Consider the following 27,691-nt stretch of genomic DNA (forward strand, 5'->3'; position numbering starts at 1 on the left):
ATGTGGGACTCAATTTGCTCCTTCTACCTCAAACTATGTCACATATGCTACAAACTTTTCTTTGGGGACTTTTAAAAAGTAAAAGCTATTTGGTTCAATTAGTTAATGTGCAATTATAGTAGTAACATCTGTACGACCTCGGTCTTTGCCTTTTTGCTGAGCTAAAAAGAAACCACACATGGCTCAGTCACTTCTGCTAAATACACTAACCAAAAGCCTTAATTGTGTGGCCTCCACCAATCAGGCTTACCTAGTGGCTCAGATAGCAAAGAATCTGCCCGCAATGCAGGAGACCCAGGTTCAATCTGTGGGTCTGGATGATCCTGATAAGGGCATGGCAACCCACTCCAGTATTCTTGCCTGGAGAATTCCATGGACAGAGGAGCCTGGTGGGCTACAGTCTATGGGTCACAAAGACAAAGACATAATCGACATCCCCTTCTCCAGGGGATGTTCCTGACCCAACAATCAAACTCCCTCACTGCAGGCAGATTCTTTACCATCTGAGCCACCAGTGAAACCCAAACCAAGCAATACGATCCCCCAAAATGCGCCTCATTCTTTTAACTCATGACTTTGCTCAAGTCACTGACTCTATATGGGAAGTCACACTCTCCTTCTCTTACCATCCTCCTTGTCACAGTAAATTAGGTGTCCTTTCTTAATGTGCCGTCGATAACCCTGAACTGTATTTATCACATTCTATTTTAGATGTCTGTTTGATTGCTGGTTCATTCCACCTAGGTAGATCTTCCCACTTCCTCCAATAAAGAACACAAATAGGAGCCATATTATGACAGTCCTGCTCTCTCATTTTTGGCCATCATAATCATAACCTACTTTATCCTTTTGTTATTCACCCCCCACCCCATATCATTTTCTAATTAACCCTCTGAATTTAGGTAGGAATGTATCTAGAAGAATATGTGCATGTAAATTAACTATAGTAGATAACAAAGCTTCACACTGAAGGGAACATTCTAGAAGTATTTATTTCATTGCTGACCATTTGGTTGCAGCATGCAACTCTCAACAATGAGCTGCCACTCACTCTCCACTTCTACAGAAGTACCAAATGCTATGGTACTACTATTTAGGTTTTCAGCCTTTCAAAGGCTTTTATTACCAACATCATTACTTAGGGACAAGACTTTTAGGGACTTCAAGCACTTATTCTCTATAAAAAGTAACTTCTTATTTCATGCACAAAACTCCAATTGGCAGAGAGAGGTCCAAAGTGGGAAGAAAAAATTTTTATTCTAGTTCTATAAATTATCAGGAATAAAATAAGCATTTCTCCTTGCCTTGTTTTAAAGAAAAGATTTTTTTTTTTCCTCTATCAGGAATCAGAACAGTAGATTTGATGATCCTGAGTTATAAAACTGCTTACTGGTTAAAGTTCTTTCCAAAGATCTTAAGAAGTAAGAACTTGGTTCATTTTCCTGTACAATTTAAAGAAATATTTGCAGTATGTGTAGGAATTAGAGGTTATATTGTAGACTCTTGTGACAATATTTAAAAGGCCTATTCTCCCCATTTAAAAAATTCTACCTCAGAAGGTAAAAGGAAATTCTCATTATCCCTGAGCAAAAAAGGGAAAAATCAGGTACTTTTATTTGTTAACAGAATCTACTGTAAATGAGTTGCCTATCTCTAGAACATTCTTAGGGAATTACATAACTGAAGCAGATATGAGGTGCTCTCAGATTTTCTTAGATAAATATGTTTAGTAGTTTGAGTAGTTGCTCTGAAAAATTTCAATTTAATTAACTATGCAACTGATTATCTTCCATTTTGAAATTTGAGAATGTACTGAGAGGATAGTTATGGGACATGAAACTATAGGGCTCAGAGCAATTAAAAAAGCCTTAGCAAGTTGTGGCAGGAGGAAGAGTGGGGAAAATCATAGTGAAGAAGTGAGGAAAGAGGAAAAAGCTGTAGTGATGAGCTGGCCTGTCTTCCCAATAAGTCAGGGGCCTCTGGCTATATGCTATACTCACTCTTATATTAATATAAACCAGATGCAGAAAAATAAAATCAAGAATGTCCCAAACTAATTTTAAGTCTTTTAAGAGTAAATGACAGAAAACATTTTTGCTTCTTAATCAAGGAGTGCTATAATATAATTTCAAGGCATCTTAATATAATTCATTTAATTCATTTAACTCTAAAGCAATTGTGCAATAAGCAAATTATCATAAATGAAAAACAAGGTTAACTTCCTACAGGGGCCAATAGACAGGGTATCTTGCAGCACAGCAATTAACCTTCACATACTGGAGTCTTGTTTAAAAGGCCATCAAACAACTCAGATTCCTGAAAATCACAAATGTCACCAACAAAAGGAATGTTGATTAAACAGAGTCAAAAAACTTCCTGAAGGGCTGCCTTCTCTGAAGGGATTTCAGACTTGCTAGCATAGGTTGGTTAAGCCATATCTCACTGACAGCTCCATTAGAGAATGAGAATGCCCCAGTCAGTGCTGTTTGAAAAATGTAAAACACTGGAAGGGGAAAAAAAACAAATAAAACAATCTACTGTTCCCTAATGTATATGGCTTAGCACCCAGAGAAAGCCTCTGCCCCGGAAAGACGCTTTCTACATAGGGCTAAGCTTCATTAAATGAGGTGTAACCTTTCCTTTTCAGGCCATGTCTTTTCTTGCAAGGTCTTTAGAGGCAGAAGTTCCACTTGGATTCTAATACACATCTCTGTGCGCTCAGCTTCCTGAAAACATACACCTGTCGGGTGATAGGTTCTCCCTTGCCAGTGACTGGATTCACTACTTCACAGCCACCAGAAGCGCACATACACTATTAACATGATGAAAAATACAGCTACTGCTGCAAGTTTGGCATAAGTGGAACGCATGTTCAAGTACTTCGCATCCTGGCGGTATTTCTTGGACAGACTGGACAAATTGTTAGCCTTCGAATCCAATGCTGTCAAAAGGGAAAAAAAGAATAACATTAATTAGTGCTTTAAAGTATTTTATCAACCGTATTAAGAACAAAAATAACCTAAATGAGTAGCACTACTTCAAATCGTGAAGCTGAAATTATCTTTTTTTTTTTTTTAAGGGTAAGGTTGTATACACTGATTTATTCATGATCCCAAAGCACTGTAAAATCTACAATGCATTTTCAAATAATCAGTTCAACTTATGTTCAAATTCTTGAGGCTGTAGAGTGAGTCCAGGGTCTGGCCTCAGACCCTAGTTCAAATCTCCACTGTACCAATCATATGATACTGGGCAACTCAGCCTAAGACCCAACTTCTTTGTATATAAAAATAGGGAATATACAATAAAAGTAACCATATCATAGGATATCTGTAAAGTGAGCACAATGCCTACATGATGGTAAACACTTGATAAACGTTAGCTGATAGCAACTATCTTCATAATCTCTTAATGGTTTAAATCATATTCGCTCATATTTTGACAAATGATAATCCAGGTAAGATGAAAAATGCAGGTAACCAGAAAATTCAATGAACCAGACACTGAGTATTAAGCGGTATCTCAACAGTGACTACTACCAAATTTCTAAAACTTTCCAGATGGTAAAGACTATTATTATGAAGATAACACTATCAGAAATTGTATTTTAGCAGACATAGGAAAGCTATATTACAATGAAAATACAATCACAGGTGCTAGAAAACTACCAATGTATACTAAATTAAGCTTTTTAGAATCTTCTGCAAAGTTTTTTTCCCTATACGAACATTTGTAATGTCATTATCTTCTTTTAATTGTTAACAAAGCACTTAGAGAAATAACCAGATACACATAAGCTAAACTGGGCTTAAAATATATGGCATATTTTTAATAATAAAAACAAACTCTCAGTTTGGCATAACTTCTAATCAAACTTTTCACTTCTTTAAATTTTTGAGAAACTGTTTTGCAATCTGAATCTATTTGGTCTTCCTTGGAGAATGCTTTTGGACTATTTGGAGTTGCTTAATAGGGACTGGTTTTGATTGAGAAATGTGGCATTACTTAATAACACAGGCATGTCAGCCATTTCGAAATTAGTAACTTGTCCTGTAAGAAAAGCACCTTGTCATGCAAAAAAACAGTTAAGGGATGAGAAATAGCCATGACAATACTGCAAGGAATCTTTGCGGTCAGTTTAACAGACTGGACAGAGGTTTTTAACTACTACAGTGTTTCTTACTATATTCTTAGTGCCTAGAACAGGATCTGGCATATAGTCAGTGCTCCATAAATAAGTATTTGCTAAATGAATCTAAATCTGCTGAGAAAAACTGGGAAGAGAAATAAATATTAGGTCATATAAAGTAAGCAACAGTTATGAGAATTTCTTTACATATGAACATTGGAAACACATGGTATCATAAAAACAAAGCTATTGCTTGGAGAAGTACTTTTCTGAGTCTTTGCTTCTTTATCTGTAAAACTGGTTTGATACCACCCACTTCACATGGGATTACTCTAAAGAATAAATAAAATATATGTAAAGTCCCTTTACCATATTGCCTAGCACAATGTAAATGTTCAACAGATATTTGTTACTCTGTGACAATGTTCCTTATCTTACTAATCACATGAAATTTCTTAAGGGTAAAAATGTACTTTGTTTTTATCAGCATATCAACACTATAGCAATTAGCAAAGCACTAGAAGGAAATCCCATATGCTCTTGATTAATTGAGCAGTTTATCATGTTTGGGAACGCATGTAAGAATTAAAGATTTTAAAATTTAAAAAATAAAAAACTAAAAAAATAAAAATAAATAAATATAAATTTTGGCTTTAAAAAAGTTTCCTATACTGGTTTACTTTATCCTGAGTAGAACCTGTGAGTCCGCTATGATGAAAATTTATATAGACTCACTTATCCAAAAACTGATGTTTAAAGAGTATGAAGCTATATACAGTGGGACAATTGCTGACTATAAACATGAAGGTTAAAATCTGAAGTTCATAATAAAGGAAAACCCATTTATTCATTGGAGAAGGGAATGGCAATCCACTCCAGTACTCTTGCGTGGAGAATCCCAAGGACAGAGGAGCCTGGCGGGCTACAGTCCATGGGGTCACAAAGAGTAGGACATGACTGAGGTGATTTCGCATGCATGCATTTAATCATGAATATGTAACAAGGCTGAATTTTAAAAATATACATTAAGGCAACTACCTGTGATGATTACTGTGAAAGAAATAAAATAAGTATATAAAATAGATAAAAAACAGCGTATATGCTCACATTAAACACTTAGGTAACACGTAAACATTAGTTATATATTTTAGGTAAATTAGTACACACACATATACATACCCCATGTGCTAAAAAACATTACATGCTTTTTTACATTACGTAAAATATGTAAGTGTTTTAAGAATTTGAAGGAGTAAGGAGATTAATGCGTAAGGGGCTGTACAGATCAGGGAAGGCTACTTTATAGAGGCAGTTCTTATCTAGAGTCTAAGGAAGGTCCAGGATGATAAAGACACTGAACTGGCTGAGGTGGAATGTTTGTGAACCAGGGAGAATGAAACACTTTTGCAATCTCCTTATCTTCCACAACAGAGAATACAGTGCCTTGCACATTGGCTGCTAAGTGGCTTCAGTTGTGTTCAACTCTATGCGACTCTATGGAATGTAGCCCACCAGGCTCCTCTGTCCACAGGATTCTAGAGGAAAGAAAACTGGAGTGGGTTGCCATTTCCTCCTCCAGGGGATCTTTCTGACCCAGGGACCGAACCTGTGTCTCCTGCGGCCCCCATACTGCAGGCACATTTTTAAATGCTGAGCCACTGGGGAAGCCCACCTTGCACATTATGAGTATTCAATTAATAATGACTGGATGAATGAAAAGTAAGTTGAGACCAGACTAGATCTTGTAGTCACAGGTCTCAGTTTTTCTGCAGAGGAACGCCTTGAGGAAATGGTATTTTACAACAGTTGATCTGGCAGCAGTAAAGTCTCTTGGAGCAGCTACTTATGAAACCATTGCCATAAACCTTTGACAATGTCCTCTCATTCTTCTTTTCGTTTTCCTTACGTGTTTCTATAAATACTAATCTAATTTGGTAAATACCTGGGAAACAGTAATTGTTTCTTACATGGAATGAGACTTTACACTGTTCCAACTCAATAGAAACTAACCACACTAGGAAGAAACATATCATATTGGAAGCTTGTAATATAATCCATTTTGGAGAAATGAATTCTTAATAATACTAGATAGAATCTGACAGCATAAATGGTAACCCCAAATAAGCTACCCTTGCCTATGGAATAAGAACCACTTGCTCATAAGACTCGTACTGCTTTTAGATACCTGAGAGTGCTTCTCCCCGTTGTAACACTTCTTCAATATTCGCAACCATGATTCTCTGCACATCTTGCAGTTCAGTGTTGATGGAGCCTAGGTTTCTCCGAGCACGACTGTCAATGTAAAGCTTCTTGGTTTTCTGAATGTAGGTATCTATAATGATGAAGAAAAGTGACTGATAACAATTTCTTTCATGTCCGTCAAAGAAGTAGGTAAGAGTATATTCTGAGTTTAGTCCTGGTTCTGAACTGTCCATGATTAGCCAGACTCTTGAATGAGTATCAAGTGTGACAGGGAGTTTCCCAAAATATTACTACAAAACTGCATGCTCATTCATGTTTGCCAATGTCTACATATCATAAAACTATGAAAAGAAAAATTAATAAAGATTATATTTTCAACTTTTAGCTAAAATGTTAAGATAGTGTATTGGCTTCCCTTTATTTGCCTCTTTAACTTCCTCCCACCCTTCTGCACCCTGCTTTCTGCTTTGGGAAGCTAACCTGCATGAATTACATCAATGGGTTCCTTGCTGTCTAGTTTCCAATTAGGTTAAGCCAAAGAGGACACCCCAAGAGTAGGGAATGAGTGGACAGTGATAGTGATTTATTCCTCTATCTCCTCCCTGAGAAGTCATCTTGGGCTGGTAGTATTCCTCCACCAAAAGTTACTGCTCCTTTGAAATTGGCCTTTTCTATAAACTTTCTCCTTCCCAGTTCCAGAAACTGCTTTTATCCATGCAAGCCAAGGGTTGATAACAATTACCATGCTACTGGTCTCACGTTACTGTACCTTACAGTTCATCTATAACCCTTTCATATCTCTGTATACAATCTTTTAAGCTAATTTGAGGATACCAACTATTTCCTGTGTGACTTTGATACAGCAGTCTTATTTTTTTCTTGGCTTTACTGAACTCCTATTGCCTACAAAAATAAAAACTGCAAAACCAGACATGATAAAATTAGCACTTGTAGAGTTTAGTTTTGAAACACTGTAATGCTTTGCTATAATACGTTTTCTTTATTTCTACAAAGCAAGAGGACTCATTTATCTAGCAAACTTGAAACACTTCAGAAATCCAGAGGTAGTATTCAAAACCAGTTTCTTTTTTAACTAAAAATGTCAATGATGTAATCTAATCATACTTGTTCTCCCTTCTACTTATAGGACATTTCCTTTGATATGCTGCCATCCTATATTTTACCACCTCTGAGGAATAATGAGTCTTTCTATAATTCTTGTACAAATATGGACACCCTTGCTCACTACTTTTGCCTGTAGGAACTGTTGTGCCCCAATACCAGATATCTTTTAGTACTTAAATTAGAGCATCTTGTTCTATTAAAAGAAACAAAATACCATTCTTTCTGATTTCCAAATTCTGATCTCCATAAAATGGGTCTCACTGTGAGTGTATGGGTGTGTGGGGGTGAAGACACTGAATTGGGAAAAAGAAGAACTCAGGAATTACATGTCAATCTGGATCTTCAGTTTTTTTTACCCTAATGAAGAATCAAAACAAATTACAAAAAAGAGCAAAGGGCAACAAGCTCTATGGGTAAAATATCGAAAGGCCAGAGACAATTATTAATACTTATGAGAAGGAAGCCTCATTCACTCAAAAGGAAAAAAGACATGGAACAGGAGAGGAGGCAGAATCCAAAACATTAGTAGGCAAGCTTTAAACAAAAAGTCAAACTATATCAATAGCTTCTCTGCATTGTCTACTCCCCTGGTAGAGAAGTAAGGCACAAAAACTTACCAAACTCAATAAAGGAGTAGGGTCTAGACACAGTTGGCACCTTCTTCCCATGCTGCTCATCAAATTCTGAGTGTAAATCTTCTAGGTAGGCAAAAGCCAGCTTCTTAGGGAAGGCAGCTTCACACAGAACCAAATAACATACTCCCTGTTCAATAATGTAACTGAAGAGACAAAAATTAAAAAAGCATGAAAAAATTGTTGTAGATTAATAACACTCCCAACAGTCTGAAACAGACTCTCGGTGCCATACAAACTTTGTTTTTGGCTATGCTACCTGGCTTGCAGGATCTTAGTTCCCTGCTAGGGATCAAACCCAGGTCCTTGGCAGGGGAAGGGCAGAGTCCTAACCACTGGACCACCAGGAAATTCCTTATACAAACTTGAAAATATTCAAGCCCAAGGCCTCTGAGGATAATGAAATCAGAAAGTCAATTACAAACCATAAATCACTAGAATTAGAAAACAAACATCTTCCCATTATTAGAAGCATATTTCAAAAGGAGTATTTAGACATATTTATTCATTACATAATTCTTCAACTAAAATATCTTAATACTTAAGACTTTTTCTTGAAAACTCAGGATGTGACTCCATCTGCCCTTTGATCATCTGTAGGAATTGTGGAACTAGAAATTTCTGTGAACACTAAAAAGTTAGAAGTTAATGTCACAATGATTACTGGGTACAGAAAATAACAATCTCAGGACTAATAATAGTTCCTAATTTCTAGGGTAGAAGAACTCTGTATTAATTGCAAATTATTCAATAACAGAACTGATTCCTCTTTGAGAGTGAGCTCCCTGGCAGCTTTCAGTTCAGTTCAGTTACTCAGTCATGTCAAAGAGTCAGCTCTTTGCAACCCCATGGACTGCGGCATGCCAGGCTTCCTTGTCCATCACCAACTGCCGGAGCTCGCCCAAACTCATGTCCATCAAATTGTCCCTGGCAGTCTGGAGGAGGCTATATTACGGCATGTCTGAGATATTTTCGGAAAGAGGCTGGCTACTCAGTGGTTTTCAAATGAGTTTTTAGCCACAGCACTCTTTATTTGAGCCAAAATTATATCCAGAAGACCAATATGTATAGCAAATAAAGTCATAAGTTTTATAGTTTAAGTAGGAGTTTAAGGGTCCAAAGCATTACACACATCCCCCATCCCTTGTCCTTTCTATGTGGCTCCTAAGGAACCCTAGAACTCCACAGAGTTGAGTCCCCTTTCCTGAAAACTTGCTTCCTTCTCTCTGCTCTATAGCACTTCTTGCATATAGCACATACACAAAGTTGTTTGCGTATGTGTCTCTCTCTGCTATAAGAGGACAAGCTAAGAACATTAAAGGCAAGACTTAATACATGGTCTGGCAAAGAATACATCTTTAGCAAACAGCTCTTAGATGCAAATAAGGAAAGAGATAAGATTATAAAGAAGGAGGCAGAAGAAAATTTCTTTTCAATTCCATGAGATCTTTCCTAGGTCATTTGTTCCTAACCCATAGTAAAGATAAAAAATACTACATTATAATTGAGCATCTCTAAACTATGGAAAATTCTGCAAGAGATGGGAATACCAGACCACCTGACCTGCCTCTTGAGAAACCTATATGCAGGTCAGGAAGCAACAGTTAGAACTGGACATGGAACAACAGACTGGTTCCAAATAGGAAAAGGAGTACGTCAAGGCTGTATATTGTTACCCTGCTTATTTAACTTATATGCAGAGTACATCATGAGAAATGCTGGGCTGGAAGAAGCACAAGCTGGAATCAAGATTGCTGGGAGAAATAACAGTAACCTCAGATATGCAGATGACATCACCTTATGGCAGAAAGTGAAGAGGAATTCAAAAGCCTCTTGATGAAAGTGAAACAGGAGAGTGAAAAAGTTGGCTTAAAGCTGAACATTCAGAAAACTAAGATCATGGCACCCGGTCCCATCACTTCACGGGAAATAGATGGGGAAACAGTGGAAACAGTGTCAGACTTTATTTTTGTGGGCTCCAAAATCACTGCAGATGGTGACTGTAGCCATGAAATTAAAAGATGCTTACTCCTTGGAAGGAAAGTTATGACTAACCTAGATAGCATATTCAAAAGCAGAGATATTACTTTGCCAACAAAAGTCTGTCTGGTCAAGGCTATAGTTTTTCCAGTGGTCATGTATGGATGTGAGAGTTGGACTGTGAAGAAAGCTGAGTGCCGAAGAATTGATGCTTTTGAACTGTGGTGTTGGAGAAGACTCTTGAGAGTCCCTTGGACTACAAGGAGATCCAACCAGTCCATCCTAAAGAAGATCAGTCCTGGGTGTTCACTGGAAGGACTAATGCTGAAGCTGAAACTCCTATACTTTGGCCACCTCATGTGGAGAATTGAGTCATTGGAAAAGACCCTGATGCTGGGAGGGATTGGGGGCAGGAGGAGAAGGGGACGACAGAGGATGAGATGGCTGGATGGCATCACTGACTCGATGGACATGAGTTTGAGTGAACTCCAGGAGTTGGTGATGGACAGGGAGGCCTGGCGTGCTGTGATTCATGGGGTTGCAAAGAGTCGGACACGACTGAGAGACTGAACTGAACTGAACGTTATTTAGAAAGGAAATAATGTGAAAGGAAAGTTATAACCAACCTAGACAGCATATTAAAAAGCAGAGACATTACTTTGCCAACAAAGGTCCGTTTAGTCAAGGCTATGGTTTTTCCAGTGGTGATGTATGGATGCGAGAGTTGGACTATAAAGAAAGCTGAGCACCAAAGAATTGATGCTTTTGAACTGTGGTGTTGGAGAAGACTCTTGAGAGTCCCTTGGACTGCGAGGAGATCCAACCAGTCCATCCTAAAGGAGATTAGTCCTGAGTGTCCATCGGAAGGACTGATGTTGAAGCTGATACTCCAATACTTTGGGCACCTGATGTGGAAAGCTGACTCATTTGAAAAGACCTTGATGCTGGGAAAGACTGAAGGCAGGACGAGAAGGGGACGACAGAGGATGAGATGGTTGGATGGCATCACCGACTCAATGGACATCAGTTTGGGTAAACTCTGGGAGTTGGTGATGGACAGGGAGACCTGGTGTGCTGTGGTCCATGGGGTCACAAAGAGTCGGACACCACTGAGCAACTGAACTGAACTGAACATTATTTAATGTTGAAATAACTTACAAAACCTAATGTTCACTATTTTCTCAACCAATAGGCCAGAGTCTTGTTTCAGTTTTGATTCTGTATACTTGTTTGCTTGTTCTTGATGAGTAGAAGCTTGGTTATTCGAGTTAAACACAATAGGTTCTTCCCAGGTCTATATTATCTCAGTATCTGAGCTCCTAAGATACTAAGGATTATTTAGCTTTTCCTTTCTTATTTTCCTCTGATCTTCTTGTCCTCTTTTTTCTTTTTTAATCCTGCCTGTTTTAGCACCTTCAAACTTGACATATAATTAAACACTTAATACCAATTATTTGTAGGTAATTTGAGACCCAATAAAGTCCCTTTGATCCCTCTCTCAGCTGTATGCATTGTCTACAACCACTGATTTGTTGTTGTTGTACAGATGCTGTCATGTCTGACTCTTTGCAACCCCATGGATTGTATCCTGCCAGGCTCCTCTGTCTATGGGATTTCCCAGGCAAGCATATTGGAATGGGTTGCCATGCCCTTCAACCACTGGTTAGATGCTCCTAAATTATCTTTTATAATTTTCTTTTCTCTAAATAATAAATGATACCTATTGCACTCATCTCACATGCTAGTAAAGTAATGCTCAAAATTCTCCAAGCCAGGCTTCAGCAATATGTGAACCGTGAACTCCCTGACGTTCAAGCTGGTTTTAGAAAAGGCAGAGGAACCTGAGATCAAATTGCCAACATCTGCTGGATCATGGAAAAAGCAAGAGAGTTCCGAAAAACATCTATTTCTGGTTTATTGACTATGCCAAAGCCTTTGACTGTGTGGATCATAATAAACTGTGGAAAATTCTGAAAGAGACGGGGATACCAGACCACCTAACCTGCCTCTTGAGGAATCTGTATGCAGGTCAGGAAGCAACAGTTAGAACTGGACATGGAACAACAGACTGGTTCCAAATAGGAAAAGGAGTACGTCAAGGCTGTATATTTTCAGCCTGCTTATTTAACTTCTATGCAGAGTACATCATGAGAAATGCTGGACTGGAAGAAACACGAGCTGGAATCAAAATTGCCGGGAGAAATATCAATAACTTCAGATATGCAGATGACACCACCCTTATGGCAGAAAGTGAAGAGCTAAAAAGCCTCTTGATGAAAGTGAAAGAGGAGAGCGAAAAGTTTGGCTTAAAGCTCAACATTCAGAAAATGAAGATCATGGCATCTGGTCCCATCACTTCATGGCAAATAGATGGGTAAACAGTGGAAACAGTGTCAGACTTTATTTTTGGGGGCTCCAAAATCACTGCAGATGGTGACTGCAGCCATGAAATTAAAAGACACTTACTCCTTGGAAGAAAAGTTATGAGCAACCTAGATAGCATATTCAAAAGCAGAGACATTACTTTGCCGACTAAGGTCCGTCTAGTCAAGGCAATGGTTTTTCCTGTGGTCATGTATGGATGTGAGAGTTGGACTGTGAAGAAAGCTGAGTGCCGAAGAATTGATGCTTTTGAACTGTGGTGTTGCAGAAGACTCTTGAGAGGCACTTGGACAGCAAGGAGATCCATCCAGTCCATTCTGAAGGAGATCAGTCCTGGGATTTCTTTGGAAGGAATGATGTTGAAGCTAAACTCCAGTACTTTGGCCACCTCATGTGAAGAGTTGACTCATTGGAAAGGACCCTGATGCTGGGAGGGATTGGGGGCAGGAGGAAAAGGGGACGACCGAGGATGAGATGGCTGGATGGCATCACGGACTCAATGGACGTGAGTCTGAGTGAACTCCGGGAGATGGTGATGGACAGGGAGGCCTGGCGTGCTGCAATTCATGGTATCGCAAAGAGTCGGACACGACTGAGCGACTGAATTGAACTATTCTCTATGTGCCAGACAAAATGTTAAGTGATATACAGGGATTCTCTCATAAACCTAACAAAACTATGATTCCCTATTTTAGAGGTAACTGAGGCCTAGTGAAATATATGTGAGTTGCTCAAGATTACAGTGTCAGTAAACGTTTAAGCAAGGGTACTAATCTATGTGTGTCTGGCTCTAAGAAGCTCCCAAAGCAAAAGTTATCTATTACTGCATGATACATACAGCATTACTGGACACAAGATAACAGAGTGAATTACTGTACACAAACTGAATACAGAAACCAAGATTTCAGTTTTACAGAATTAGAGCCAAGAAAGTTGCCTCCATAGAGTGACTCTATTTTCAAAGTTACCTTTTTGTTTGAAAAAAGTTACCATTCTTCTCAGGTGTAATTACAAATAATTACTGTATTTCATACTTAAATGATCACGAAGAAATCAAGATTATACTCACTGAAAAGTCATGGCACCAGCTTCCAAGGTGCATCTGGTAGGGGACTGTTCATTCAACTTTCGAAAGAGCTGCTTAGCCTGACTCTGGTACTGTTGAAGGTCCCGGCCAGACTGAAAGAAGACACCTTCATTTAAGAATGTTCCACAAAAAAAAAAACAGTAATAATTGGTAAGAAGTATCATATTTTGAGGACGCTATATAAATAAGGCCCTTCGTTTACAGGTTAATAACATTAATAAGATTTAACAAAATAAAAGTGGCCTACTTTCAGAGAAAAAAGGGAGCCCAAACCCTGAGTTTCTCAACAAAATCACATCAGTTATTTTCTAAAAAGCAAAAATATAATCCTCAACTGCATTTAAGGTACTTGCTGAATCCATTTCCACTATGAGGTCAGTGCCCTCCTCCTAACCCACTTCACTTGCATGGTTACTAGCACAGAATCACACAACATGTTCTATACTCAGAGGAAAGTCCTGGAAAGACAGACACAATGAATCTCCTTTTTATGCTGAAATATCATGCAAAATCTTCCATAAAGTGTTACAGTATTTGATGTATAAGCAAAACTAAATGTGTGCACCCATCACTGTACATTACTATGAACACTGTAACTGCAACTAGGTAAAAACAAGTAAGAGAAAGGATGAAGATTAGAAAGTCAAGATATCCTTTACTAAATAAATCTATTTGGTTTCCAAGTTTGGAATGCAAATGTCTGGATAGCAAGGATATGTTCATAAAAAAATGAAAATAGTAACATTTGGATGACAGAATTACAGGCAATATTTCCCCAAACAATTTCTAAATGATTTCACAATTTTCTTTTTTTTTTAAAGAGAGGAAAAAGTCTACTGGGGGAAATAGCAGAGTCATTTCAAAAGGAGAAAATCATACCTCAATAACCTAGTAGACAAAAATGGAAAAGAAGTACATGAAGAGTGAGAAACAAATATACTTTATTCATCTACATACTGGGGAAAATAAACAACTTCTGCCGTGTGATGGGAAGGAATTATTTTATTTTAGATTATTTATTCTGAATTGAAAGATATACCACAGTCTCTCCTTGGTAGATGCTTAATAACTAAACGTTTAAATAGAAAAGTATACCGGTTTCTCCCAGGGATTGGACCTAAGGCCTAACTATGAGAGAGTACAAAGGAAAACTTAGTGGATCACAGCGATCCACTGAACTGAGAATAGAAACAAGGAAGCAAAGATAAAATTATGTAACTGGCAGATAAACAAATGTAGAAATATAGGATTTTAAGCTATATTTAGAATAGTGAACTAGAAATGCACACTGAGGTTATCACCTCATCCTGTTAAAATGACTATTATCAAAAGGACAAGATATAACAAGCGTTGGTGAGGGTGTGGAGAAAAGGGAACCCTTGTGCACTGTTGGAAGGAATGTAAATTGGTGCAGCCCAAATGGAAAAAGTATGGGGGGTTCCCTCAAAAAAATTAAAAACAGAACTACTGCATGATTCGGCAATTCAACTTCTAGGTATTTATCTGAAGAAAATTAAACACTACATTAAGAAGATATATGCACCCTAAGCTATGCTCACTGCAGCATTATTTACAACAGCCAAGATATGAAAATAATCTATAATAAGTGTTCAATAGATGAAAGGATAAAAAAGATGCAGTATATATACACAGTGGGATAGTATTCAGCCATTAAAAAAGAGTGGCATCTTGCTCAAAACACAAGCTCAGAGAGAATGGACTGGTGACTGCCAGAGGGGAGGTGGGTGGGGCGGTAGGCCAAACGGGTAAAGGGAATCAAAAAGCACAAACTTCCAATTATAAAATAGGTCATGGGGATACAATGTTCAGCATGGGGACTGTAGTTAATAATACAGGATTACGTATTTGAAAGTTGCTAAGAGAGTAAAACATGTCTGCATCACCAGAAAAAAAAAGAATAAACATTTTCATAACTATTTTTTCATGATGGAGGGTAACTAGACTTACTGTGGTGATTTCACGGTATCTACAAATACTGAATCGTATTGTACATCTGAAACTAATATAATGGTATATGTCAATCATAACTCAAAATAAAATAAAATAAATGGTGAGCTGGAAATTTCAATATAAATAAGGAAATAAATAATTATGAGGCGAACCAGGGGAGTCAAGCAGAGACCATTAGAAGTATTGATTTGTAGTTTAACTGTTTTTATGGCAATGACTTATTATAAGCCTGTTTGCTTGAGAAATACTCCTACATTACCATATATATTGTTATATATTAATAACACTTTGTAATAATTAAGAGTATAATATATAGTAACATTATTGTATTAGACAATAATGCTAATATATATATATTGCTTTTCTCATGACTGGCCAGCCAGTTAGGGAGAGTGAATACCATCACATGCTTTGAACTAATGCCAATATCTTATGTTCCTAAATTTGAGTGGTAGAGTCAATCTGTTTGCTTAAGCAATGTTGTTATGTGGCATCAGTCGTGTCTGACTCTTCGCAACCCTGTGGACTGTAGCCTACCAGGCTCCTCCGTCCAAGGGATTCTCCAGGCAAGAATACTGGAGTGGGTTGACATTTCCTTTTCCAGGGGATCTTCCCGACCCAAGGATGGAACCCGGGTCTCCCGCATTGGAGGCAGATGCTTTAACCTCTGACCACCAGGGAAGATAATAGATACGAGGGATGCAAATAAAGCTGCAGAGGCTACTAAAAGTGTGTTAGTTGCTCAGTCATGTCCAACTCTTTGTGACCCCATGGACTGTAGCCCACAAGGCTCCTCTGTCCATGGGATTCTCCAGGCAAGAATACTAGAGTGGGTTGCCATGCCCTTCTCCAAGGGATCTTACTGACCCAGGGATCAAACCTTAGCTATTAAAGCGCCAAGAAATAATACCAACATAGATCAATGATTTTCAACTTTGGCTTCACACTAGAATCACCTGGGGATCTTAAAAAACACTATTCCTGCTCAATCTGCACCCCAAACCCAATTAAATCAGTGTTTTGGAGGCAGGACTCAGACATTAGTATCAGTAAAATAACTACAACCATAAAAGCTAAATGTAAGTTTTCTGACAGCTGAAGGCAGGGGAGCCCTTTAAAGGAAATGGTTAAATAAATAAATGGCAAATGAAATGCCACCATTTGCAACAACATGGATGGACAGAGAGGGTATTATGCCTAGTGAAATAAGTCAGAGAGAGAAAGACAAATACTGTATGTTATCCCTTATATGTGGAATCTAAAAAATAAAAAGAATATAACAAATCAGAAACAGACTCACAGATACAGAGAACAAACTAGTGGCTACCATTAGGGAGAAGGAAAGGAAGAAGGGCAAGACAGGGGTAGGGGTGATTAAGACGTACAACTACTATGTATAAAATAAATAAGATACATGGATATATTGTGCAGCACAGGGAATAATGGTATTTTATAACAACTTAAAATGAAGTATAATCTATAAAGATACTGAAGCACTATATTCTAAGTGTGAAACTAACATATTATAAACCAACTACACTTCAATTTTTAAAAAATGGCAAAAAACTGTTGGTCAAATGAAGATTGGTACAAATCCTTTGACTTTATAAGAGGCATCGTAAACATTACTGCAATCTGAGAGAAACACAGAGACTATGGCCAAAAGCATGCTACGATTTCAGGAATTTACAACGAACAAAGCAATGATGCCAACGTACAATACTGGGGACATATCTGCATAGGAATTATGACATACCAACCAACATTTTACACTGCTGGTTCAGTTAGCATCGCCATTCCTGGGAAACGATGCTGGCACAATCTTTCTGGTAGTCATTCTGACAATATGTATTAGAAATCATAAAATTTTGCACAGGGTTTTATCTAACAATTCTACATCTTTGAAAGTATACATAAACATCATATATGTGTTAAGCAAACAACTACAACAACATACAAAAACAAAAAACAGTTCAATAACAGGATAGGGGATGGGTGACATAACATACGGAATATATTTACATACTAGAATACTACAGAACCATCAAAATGATGTGTAATATTTAATGATATGAGCAGACCTTCATTATACACTATGTGAAAAAATTAGGTGGAACAGTCTTACAGTTATTACCCATTATTTAATTTTAAACACATACGCAAAGATTAAGGTTAGATACCAAGTGGGTATAATTTAAGTAGGGATTACTTAATTTTACCACTACTTTAGTAAAAAAAAAAACAAAACACCATTAACTTCTTGGTCCTTTTGTATTTACTGAATTTTCTACAACAGTCACAAATTAACTTTATATTGAGAAAATTATTCATTCATCAATGTCTACTTGTTGCATATCTGCACTTGGGGCCAGTAAGGGAGGGGCTAGGATTTGTGCCCAGGCAGTCTACCCCTGAAGTTCCTACTCCTATGCATGCTATACAACCTCTACAATTAAAATTTCTTCTGTGATGGTCGAGCGACATTCCAAGTGGTATCTTTCTATTTAATATCAAATCTAATTCATGGGAAATGCTCAAGACTACATGTCAGCTCTGAACTATTGATAGATCTCACATAACAACATAATCATGGCTTTAGAGATAAACCCTTGGTTTGCTTTTAAGATTACAGTCACAAAGGGCCCACAGTCAGCTAGCCTATCTAAAAATAGTTAATTAGATGTCCTAATTCTGTTTTCTACTTCGTCTAAAACAGACCTGATGAAACTTGTACACAGTGTAAAGGAAAGACAGCTGTTAGCAATCCAATAATAAAGTGGATGTGGAAGTATTCACAAATTCTGAAGCTAACTTGAGATCATTAGTGTATTTAGGATGCGATTCTGTACATAAAATATAGGAGGCACAGGGCAGTAAACTGCCACACAACCACAATCCTTTTTATTGCTGTTACCTAGGACTGCTGGTGGGCTTTCCTGATGGCTCAGATGGTAAAGAATCTGCCTGCAATGCAAGAGACCCAAGTTCAACCCCTGGGTCGGGAAGATCCCCTGGAGAAGGTAATGGCAACCCACTCCAACTATTCTTGCCTGGAGAATTCCATGGACAGAAGAACCTGATGGGCTACAGACCATGGGGTCACAAACAGTCATACACAACTGAGTGACTTTCACTTTATGACTGCTGTAGTTGTATCAAATGCCATCTTTTGTCTTTACAATAATGTTTAGCTAAGCCCTTATCATTTTTAAATCCCTGTTAAGCTCTACTGATCAAAGGCCAGCATCACCAAGAACCAACCATCTTTCTCTAACAGCAATAACAATAAGATGATTAATCAACCCTCAGTGACTGGGGGAGTGTGTCAATTTAACAGTACAACAGACCATCTGCCTCTTGGAGTTCCCTGCTCTGTACTCAGTTACATCTACACTGTCTTCAAGTCCACAGAGCTGAGACGTAATGAAAGACGACAACAGGGTGTATTTTGAGGTAGAACAGAAAGGCAAAGAAACTGCAAACATCTGAAAAGGAGAAATACATCACAAAGGAAGAAACAGAGTATCACTTAGCGTAGTCTGGAAAAGTTCATCTCTCTACCTTAGGCCTGTATTTCTAGCTAAAGCATAGAGAAAACAGTGCATAAGGTATTCTGTATCTTAAAAAATAAAAGCTCTATTGTATTACTTGAATAACTGTTCATCTACAGTAACAAGACAGTTTGTATAGGGACTAGCATGGAGCAACTACCTAAAATATAGCATCCATTATCAATGTAAATAACTGAAAGAATATATTTGGCCTGGACAATTAAGATACTTAACTATAAAACTATTTGATCAAGATATCCATTTCTTAAAAAGCAATTTCCAGACTCCCAAGAAGTAAACACATTATTAAAATATCTTAGAACAAAGCAGTAAAGTGTAACAGTTAGGTACTAAGGCTCCAGTGTAGAATCAGATGTGGATTAAAAGGAACAAACTAGTGGTTACCAGTGAGGAGAGGGAAGGAAGGAAGGGCACACTAGGGGTAGAGGATTAAGAGGTACAAACTACTTATGTATAAAGTAAATAAGCAGCTACAAGAGTATACTGTACAGCTTAAAGAATATAGCCAATATTTTACAATAACTACTAATGGAGTCTAACCTTTAAAAACTGTGAATCTCTATGCTTTACACCTGAAACTTATACACTGTGAATCAACTATACCTCAATTAAAAATTTCTTTTAAAAACCAAAACAGTGGTTCTCAACCAAGGGTGACTTTGCCTATCCTCCCCAAAGATGACATGCAACAATGTCAGGAAATATTTTTGGTTGTCAAACTGGAGGGAGAGTGGTGGTCGTGCTACTGGTATATAAGGTGCAGAGGCCATGGATACAGCTAGACATCCACCAATGCATAGGACAGTTTTCCCACAACAAAGAATTATCCATTCCAAAATGTCAAACGTGCCAAAGTTAAAAAACCCTGATGACAGAAGTATCAAATCACTATGTTAGGCACCTGGAACTAACACAGTGGTTGTAGGTTAATAAGGAAGAAAGGAAGGGGCAAAAAGGATGGAGGGAAGAAGGGAGGGGAAGGGTAAGGAAGGAATCCTGGTGAAAAATTCCGTTGTACTATTTTTGCTGTGTGACTTAAAGAGACTTTTCTTCTCTTAGCCTCAGCGCTTCCTTATCTATAAATGTAGATAATAAAAGTACCCATCCTAGTAGTTGATATAAGGGCTTCCCTGGTGGCTCAGCAATATAGAATCTGCCTGCCAATGCAGGGGACATGGATTCGATCCCTGGGTCAGGGAGACTCTCTGGAGGAGGAAATGGCAATCCACTGCAGTACTCTTGCTGGGGAAATCCCATGGACAGAGGAACCTGGCAGGCTACAGTCCATGGGGTCACAAAGAATCAGACACGACTTAGCAACTAAACAACAATAGCTTGTATGAAGACTAAATGAAATCATGCATTAAACAGACTTAGTGGAATGGTTGGTATATAGCAGGCACTCTATGGGCTTCCTAGGTGGTGCTTAGTGCTAAGGAACCCACCCACCAATGCAGGAGACATAAGAGACACAAGTTCAATCCCTAGGTCAGAAAGATTTCCCTGGAATAGGGCATAGCAATCCATTCTAGTATTCTTGCCTAGAGAATCCCATGGACAGAGGAGAGTGAAAGGCTACAGCCCATAGGGTCACAAAGAGTTGGACACAACTGAAGCTACTCAGCATGCAGTATAGGCACTCTCTCTAAATATACAGTGCTCTATTTCAATAGTAAAAAATAAGTCAAAGATTTATATTTTTGCAGATGTTAAAAGTTTAGAAAGGACGTTATCATTCAAAGTCAAAACTGCTAAAGGAAATCACTACAGAATTATAATCATAAAAATATTTTTGTGTAAAATATCTTTCCTTTTCAATTAAACAAAGGAACCCATCTTGGTAGACTGATACCTAATTTGGAATTAAGAAACACACAGTATAACCAACTAATTTTTTCAATAAAGTGTCAAGGCAAAGAATAAGGGCCTACTGATATTCAGACTTTCAGATCTACTTTATATTCTTTGCCCACACTGGAATTCAAAGCAATAGTTGGAAAACTGACCAGATTTCGGTTCCCTTGCAAAAACTATTTCTTAGTCAAACTACATATCCTTCAAGGAAAATTTCCTTACACCATCTCCTTTGTTTCAAATCATGTTTTGCATTCATTTTAATAATTTCACTCCTTCTGCATAGTCCAAGAAAATGTTTAATGCTGGAGAAGAGAAAAATACTTCACAATTCAAAGTTCAGGGCATGCTATATTTTTCAGATTTTATATCAGCTTAGACTTTGTTTTGTGCAGTGAATAGAAAATATTTCACTCAGCATAACCTACTAAGCAACACAACAACTTCACAATCTGTATCGTTGTTCTCATAAAAGTTAAAGTAAACGTATTTGCAAATCAAACCTAAAAGGGCATATAACCAAATAGAAGCTTTCTCAATTAGGAGACACTAATATTGGCTTGGATGTCATTCCTTTGCAGAAGATTTTCCTGATGTCCGAAAATCAATTTAGATACCTTTTCCATGTTCAATCACAGAAACTTCTTCCTCTTCTACAGCAATTATCTACATTACAGTTATTTGTTAGTGATCTGGCTTCTCCACTAAACTGTAAGCTCCAAGAAAGTAGGGACTATGTTCCCTAAGCCCCTGAATGAACACCATGCTTGGCACACCTGATGTGCTTAATGAGAGTTGGTTTTTTTATGAATATATGAATGGAAGGTTAAAAAATGCGCAAAATATTTTTTTTCTAGCACTCAACTTTTTTTAGGCCTTGTTTTTTAAATTACTTGTATAAGAAAGTAAAAGAAAGTTGACCACTTTAAACAAATTTAAATAAATTATATAAATTTCATTCTCAGCCTCCTTTCTTCCAGAATTCCCCAACCTTATTTCAGGAACTGGACTCACACCAGAAATTTGCCTTGTGATTTTAAGGCACAAAGCCTCTTCCTGTGAAGCTATCTAGGGCTTTTTTCTGGGACTTTTTTTTGTTTGTTTTAATCAATGCAACATATTTTTGAGCACCTATTATACTAAAACTGCTATTGTAAAAGCTATGGGAAATACAAAAATGACTAAGACTTGTCATCTGCCTGCTAGGAAATTTAATTTATTGAAAGACAAAGGCAAAAGTACAAGGCATTATAGAAATATAACACAGGGGTCATAACTGCAACAGTAAGAATTTAGTAAGGCTCACTGAAGGAGGTGGGAATTGGACATAACTGGGAAAGAAAGCACGATACTGAACTTCAAACAGGTGCATATATGTGGCAATATTACCTCATCTGCTTTCAATAGATGTCAGCAAGCTGGGTCAAGGATCAGGTGCTACAGAAAGAAGTTAAAGAACTAGGAGCTGATTTTCCCCAGGACCTGTCAGCCTTATTAACAGCAAAAAAATTAGAAATCCTGGATTTTAGCAGAGTCTATAAAGAATTACAGAACACTGGATGATCACAATTAGCCAAACCTATCCCTTCTCCGGAGTGTTTTTCTAATAAGAAATAGGTAACATAAAAATCTACCCCCGCCTTCAGCAAAGGTTACTTTTCTCCAGGTAGTCTTCTCCCCTGTCAAAAGAGAAAACGCACTTCAGAGAAGTCAGAAACGCCTGGGAAGACTCAGGGGTCTCCCGCGTCCTAACAAGGAATCCGGGGCGGACAGCATAGCGCTCTGGCACGAACTTGGGGTCCTAAGGATCTACCAGCTCACCTGTTCGTCCTCCTGCATCGAGGCGGCCAACGGGAGCCCGTCCGCCACTCGGGCGATCATCGTGAGCAACACCATCTTTACAGGCTACGGAGACCCAGCACTGGCCCAGACGGCCGTAGATGTGTCTCGACTTGCTCCGCCGGGACAACAGTTAAACCTCTACCTCAGCTGCCGAAGACCCAGCTACTCGCGTCTCCGCTTCCCGCTGAGGTGGCCGGAAACAAGCTCCAGCGCTCCCCACTACCGGTCCCCAGAATTGGCTTCCCATCGGGAACCACAACTACCGGAACACTAGTTCCGGGATCTCTCCTTACACCTGCAGAAACTCCCAAGGCCCAGGCCACTTTTCTGGATTTCCAGCTTTGAATAAGCCTTGACCCGTGAGAGGGCGTGGCATACAAACTGAAATAGAATTTTCTAGTTTCTGATACTTTAAGTTGGGGGAGAGGGCTGGGAAGGAAGGCAGGAGTTATTGGGTACTTAGATGAAAGGGTATATGAAAAACCTGACAATCAGATGATATATTTTCATATTTATTTTTTTGTTTTATATGTTGTATATCCAGCACAAATTATTTTCTGTATTTTTATATTTTTAGGCAGAGTTCTTTGTGTTTGTGTGTGTGTGTGTGTGTGTGTATTATATGGGTTTTTTTTTTTTTTTTGCTTGTGTATGCTGTATGCCCAGGTCCTTAAACAGATTCTGGTAAAAAGTATCAATTGCATATGTGAGTAAGTGATCATATTACAGGATCTCAGAAATTACCTAGATCAGTCACCCTGCCGAAAGCTGCGATCTATCATTATAGGCAGCAGGACAGTCTTGCAAAACTTCCAGTAACTCTTCATTTACTCCCCATTGGAGAAACCTCTAGACAACTCCACCTGAGTAAATGTTACCATCGCTTTTTCCTTTGCTGCCCCCATCTCTAATATGAGAATATTATCTGCCTCTCAGGATATTTGTGATTATATACTGAGAAAGTGTAGGTCCCCACTTTGTAGTTAAAGAAAAAACTTCAGAGAGTAATTTTTCCACAATGACACAGCTAGTAGTAATGGGACTAGGATTTGAGCTGTTGAACTCCAAAACCTGTCCTCCTAATCCTGATATGATTCCGTCTTAACATTTAACCATAGGTTAAGGAGCTCACGTTTTGTTACCTTTTCTACAGCTCTACAGCTACTAGGAGAAAACTTCTTTCTTGAGAGGATTTTGGGAGGAAGACCTAATGATTGACTCCACACAAAAACGGACAGGCATATAGACAAGACAAACTGATGGTGCTATTTAGCACAGTGAGAAAGTGAAATGGAAGGCAATCCTTGGGTATATGGGAGCCTAGGCTGGCAAAATCATAATATCTTACATTTAAAATAGCTCAAAGATGTAACCTGACCTAACTTCCCTTCCTCCCACTCAACAAGGATGTGTCTTCTACCATGGTGTCAAATGGTCATTGTCATTCAGCCTCTGCTGGAACAATTCCAGTAATGGGAAATTGATAATACCAATATTTTAATTAAGGGTAAGGCTATGTTGATGAGAGAAGCAAAAAGAGAAGAATGCATAGAGAAGAAAATTTGGAGCAGGAATTCCAGCCTCTTTCTAGTTCCTGGATCTAGGCTCTCCCCAAGACCCGATGTCTGCTTGAAACCTGACAACGTTATTCGTGTGTGCTTAGTTACTAGACGTGTCCGACTCTTGCGACCCTATAGACTGTAACCTCCCAGGCTCCTCTGTCCATGGGATTCTTCAGGCAAGAATACCAGAGTGGGTTACCATTTCCTTCTCCAAGGGATCTTCCCAACCCAGGGATCGAACGCAGGTCTCCTGTATTGCAGTCAGACTCTTTACTGACTGATCTATGCCGGAAGTCCGACAACACTATGAAATGGGTCAAATTCAAGAATCTTGGAACTTGTAAAGGTTGTACTGGGGGGTAGGGGGGACGTAAACAGAAATTTGAATATCAGAACAGCATTTCGTATCCAAAAACCGAAATAAAGCACCTATCTAAAGCTGCTAAAACAGAATGGGACTTTTCATTAAGACAGAGTCAGAAGGTTAGACTTTACACGTTGAGATCAAAGAAAGCAACAGTTAAAGGCTTGTGTACACTTATTTTTAAACAATTCCTGAGTGCCTAATTGTATGCCAGACACTGAGCTAGGTAATGAAGATGAATAACATTCCCAGAAACCTGTGGCCCGTATCAACCCTCAGACCAAACACTGTAAGTAAACAGCAGCTCCTGTATGAATTACATAATTAAAAAAAAAAAAAAAGCTTTCTCAGGAGGAAGTGATGCTCTTGGCAGACAAAAAAAGGCACTATTTCTGTGCTGCTATCAGGCATATGTGGTAGTATGGCTGAACCAGTTATTTAAAAACTGAAACCTTTTCTTACAGATTAGCAAATAGCAGGTTCTCTGAGCTATCGCTCTTCAACCCGCACCTCCTATCAAACTGCGCCAAAACTCTGCTGGTACCACTTCGGCGGTTTATCCAGGTTAGCTTCTGATTGGTCAGATTCCATGCCAGTCGGTTTCAAAAGCTCTGTCTCCCAGGTGGCCATTGGCTACCTCCAGGGACTCCCAGAATGAGCCCCGCCTTCCATCCTGGCGCTCGCCCATCGGCCCCACCTCGAGCCTGCTTCTTCTGGCTGCCGTGGTGATTGGGAAGCGGCGATCAGGCTGCGAATATGTTGATGCCCTCAGAGCTGATGGTTATTTTGAATTATCACCCCTGACTAAACTGTCCTACAATGTGAGCTCGCATAAAGCAGAACTTTCATTTTGTTCAACCTAAGTTCGTTCACAATCTTTACCTGAGTTGTCCCCACACAGTCCAGACATTAAAGTGAAAGTAAGGATTTGGGTGAGGAAGGAGGAAAAATGAACAAGCACACTGTAAGTAATGTGAAAGCCACTATTTAAAATAATTACCACCTTAGATAGCCTGCTTCAAATATCCAGGCTAAGCAAAACTACTCCCTGCCTTTAGAAGCTACCTCGTGAAACTTTCATTATTTTTGTCCAATTTCTCTGCTTTGTTGGGAAAGCTAGGCAGAGACCACTAGGCCCATCCCTTGGATTTTGAGATAGTGGGGTTGTGAAGATAATTGGAATAGTTTTGATAGGATCTAAAATATTTTATTGAACTTAAAAGTTGTAACAGATTTCTTTTTTACCCTCATAGCCTCTAAAATCTTTCAGAGCAGTAACAGAAGTCATTTGTTATCTCCCAGAGGCTAGTGTCCTGTTTCCCCAGGAACCTAGCAAATGCTCAATGTTTTTTGAATAGATGACTGAATGAATGGCATACTCATGGATTGAGACAATTCTTCATCGGTTGTATACAGTATACTAGGACTTTCCAGATGGCACCAGTGGTAAAGAATCCAACTGTCAATGCAGGAGACCAGAGACATGGGTTCCATCCCTGGGCTGGGAAGATTCCCCTGGAGTGGGAAACAGCAACTCACTCCAGTATTCTTACCTGGACAATTCCATGGACAGAGGAGCTTGGTGGGTACAGTCCACGTGTTTGCAAAGAGTCAGACTGGAATGAGCATGTACAGCGTAATTCACAGTTGGCAAAGCCAAAAGCTTAGCCTCCTTGCACCAGTACTGGATTGAATTCAGAGACAGAATTTGCGCTTATCCTTCAAAAACTGTGTTTCCCCAATTTGGGAGAATTTGGTGCAGTTTTATAGCAATGGTTCAAGGCCAAGGATGCCGAAAAGGATCAGGGGGTATAAGCAGAGCCTAAACCTGGTAGTCTCTTGCTGAGCTTCTCTGGTTCTCTTAATCTAACCTCAGATGGTCTTCCCTGGAATGAAGAATGCTAACATCTTCCTTTTGTTGGAGGTTTTAGTTCTATAAAGAGCTCAAAGATTCTGTTATGTGTGTCCCCCGTGGTGGAACCACGACCCTGGCCCAGGGCTGCACTGTTGTTCCCAGTGTTGTTTGGCTTCCTCCTCTTACACCTCTTCACCTCCTGCTTCTTTACTCTCTTCTACCCATACTTGTGTGTCGGAAATGAGCAAACAACTTTCTTTCTGAGTGATTTTCTTTGCAACCTTAAGGGTCAGAGCTTTCAGTTATTATTAGTCTTTGTATGCTCCCTTGTTTAAAGGGATTAAAATACATGGGTCAAATTACAAATTAAAGAGGGCATATTAGTGCCCATGGAAATAAAAAGGATTATAAGGGAATGCTATGTATAATTGTATGCTAACAAATTAGATAAACTAGATGAAAAGGACACATTCCGGAAAAACACAAGCTACTTAAACTGATTCAAAGAGAAACAGAAAACCTGAATAGACCTATAACAAGCAATTAAATGAGTAGTAGTAGTAATAGTAGTCAGAGAAGGCAATGGCAACCCACTCCAGTACTCTTGCCTGGAGAATCCCAGGGAAGGTGGGGCTTGGTGGGCTGCCGTCTATGGGGTTGCACAGAATTGGACACGACTGAAGCGACTTAGCAGCAGCAGCAGCAGTAGTAGTAAAACTTCCCACAAGGAAGAGTTATGGTCCAGATGGCTTAACTTGTGAATTTTAGCAATTGTTTAAAGAATGCTAATACCTTGCAAACTCTTCCCCCTACCAAAAAAAAAAAAAAAAGAGAGAGAGAGTGTGAACGTCTCCTAGTTCATTTTATGAGGCCACTATTACTCAAAGACTTCACAAGAAATGAAAATGACAGACCAATATACCTTATATAAAGATAAGTAGCAAAATAGTAGTAAACTTTTCCCAGAAGCAGGTAAAATGGATTATACAATAATGACCATGTGAGACTTATCCTGGAAACACAAGGTTGGTTTAACATATGAAAATCAATATATGTAATGTACCTATTAGTGGAATAATGGACAAAACTCAAGTGTTCATCTCAAAAAATGAAAAAAAGCATTTGAGAAAATAT

General features: G+C 38.7%; 1 protein-coding gene across 1 annotated transcript; it reads right to left on the reverse strand.

The window, feature by feature from the left end:
- Window positions 1–974: 974 nt before the first annotated feature.
- SEC22B (SEC22 homolog B, vesicle trafficking protein) lies at window positions 975–23,145 on the reverse strand. Its single transcript, XM_069602405.1, has 5 exons — window positions 22,756–23,145; window positions 13,520–13,629; window positions 8,074–8,234; window positions 6,315–6,461; window positions 975–2,941 (listed from the first exon to the last, which is right to left on the reverse strand). Exons 1-5 carry the CDS (start codon window positions 22,828–22,830, stop codon window positions 2,787–2,789), a joined length of 648 nt encoding a protein of 215 aa, XP_069458506.1. The 5' UTR covers window positions 22,831–23,145; the 3' UTR covers window positions 975–2,786.
- Window positions 23,146–27,691: the final 4,546 nt, after the last annotated feature.

Source organism: Ovis canadensis, chromosome 1 (genome assembly GCF_042477335.2).
Source record: "Ovis canadensis isolate MfBH-ARS-UI-01 breed Bighorn chromosome 1, ARS-UI_OviCan_v2, whole genome shotgun sequence".
In the NCBI taxonomy this organism is placed as follows: Eukaryota; Metazoa; Chordata; class Mammalia; order Artiodactyla; family Bovidae; genus Ovis; species Ovis canadensis.

Excerpts from the sequence above, each read along its gene's own strand:
- SEC22B (XM_069602405.1), bottom strand. The coding sequence starts at position 22,830 with ATGGTGTTGCTCACGATGATCGCCCGAGTGGCGGACGGGCTCCCGTTG. Across the intron at positions 13,630-22,755 it reads CGATGCAGGAGGACGAACAG|TCTGGCCGGGACCTTCAACA; the intron begins GTGAGCTGGTAG and ends GTCTTCTTTCAG. Across the intron at positions 8,235-13,519 it reads GCTGGTGCCATGACTTTTCA|TTACATTATTGAACAGGGAG; the intron begins GTGAGTATAATC and ends TTGTCTCTTCAG.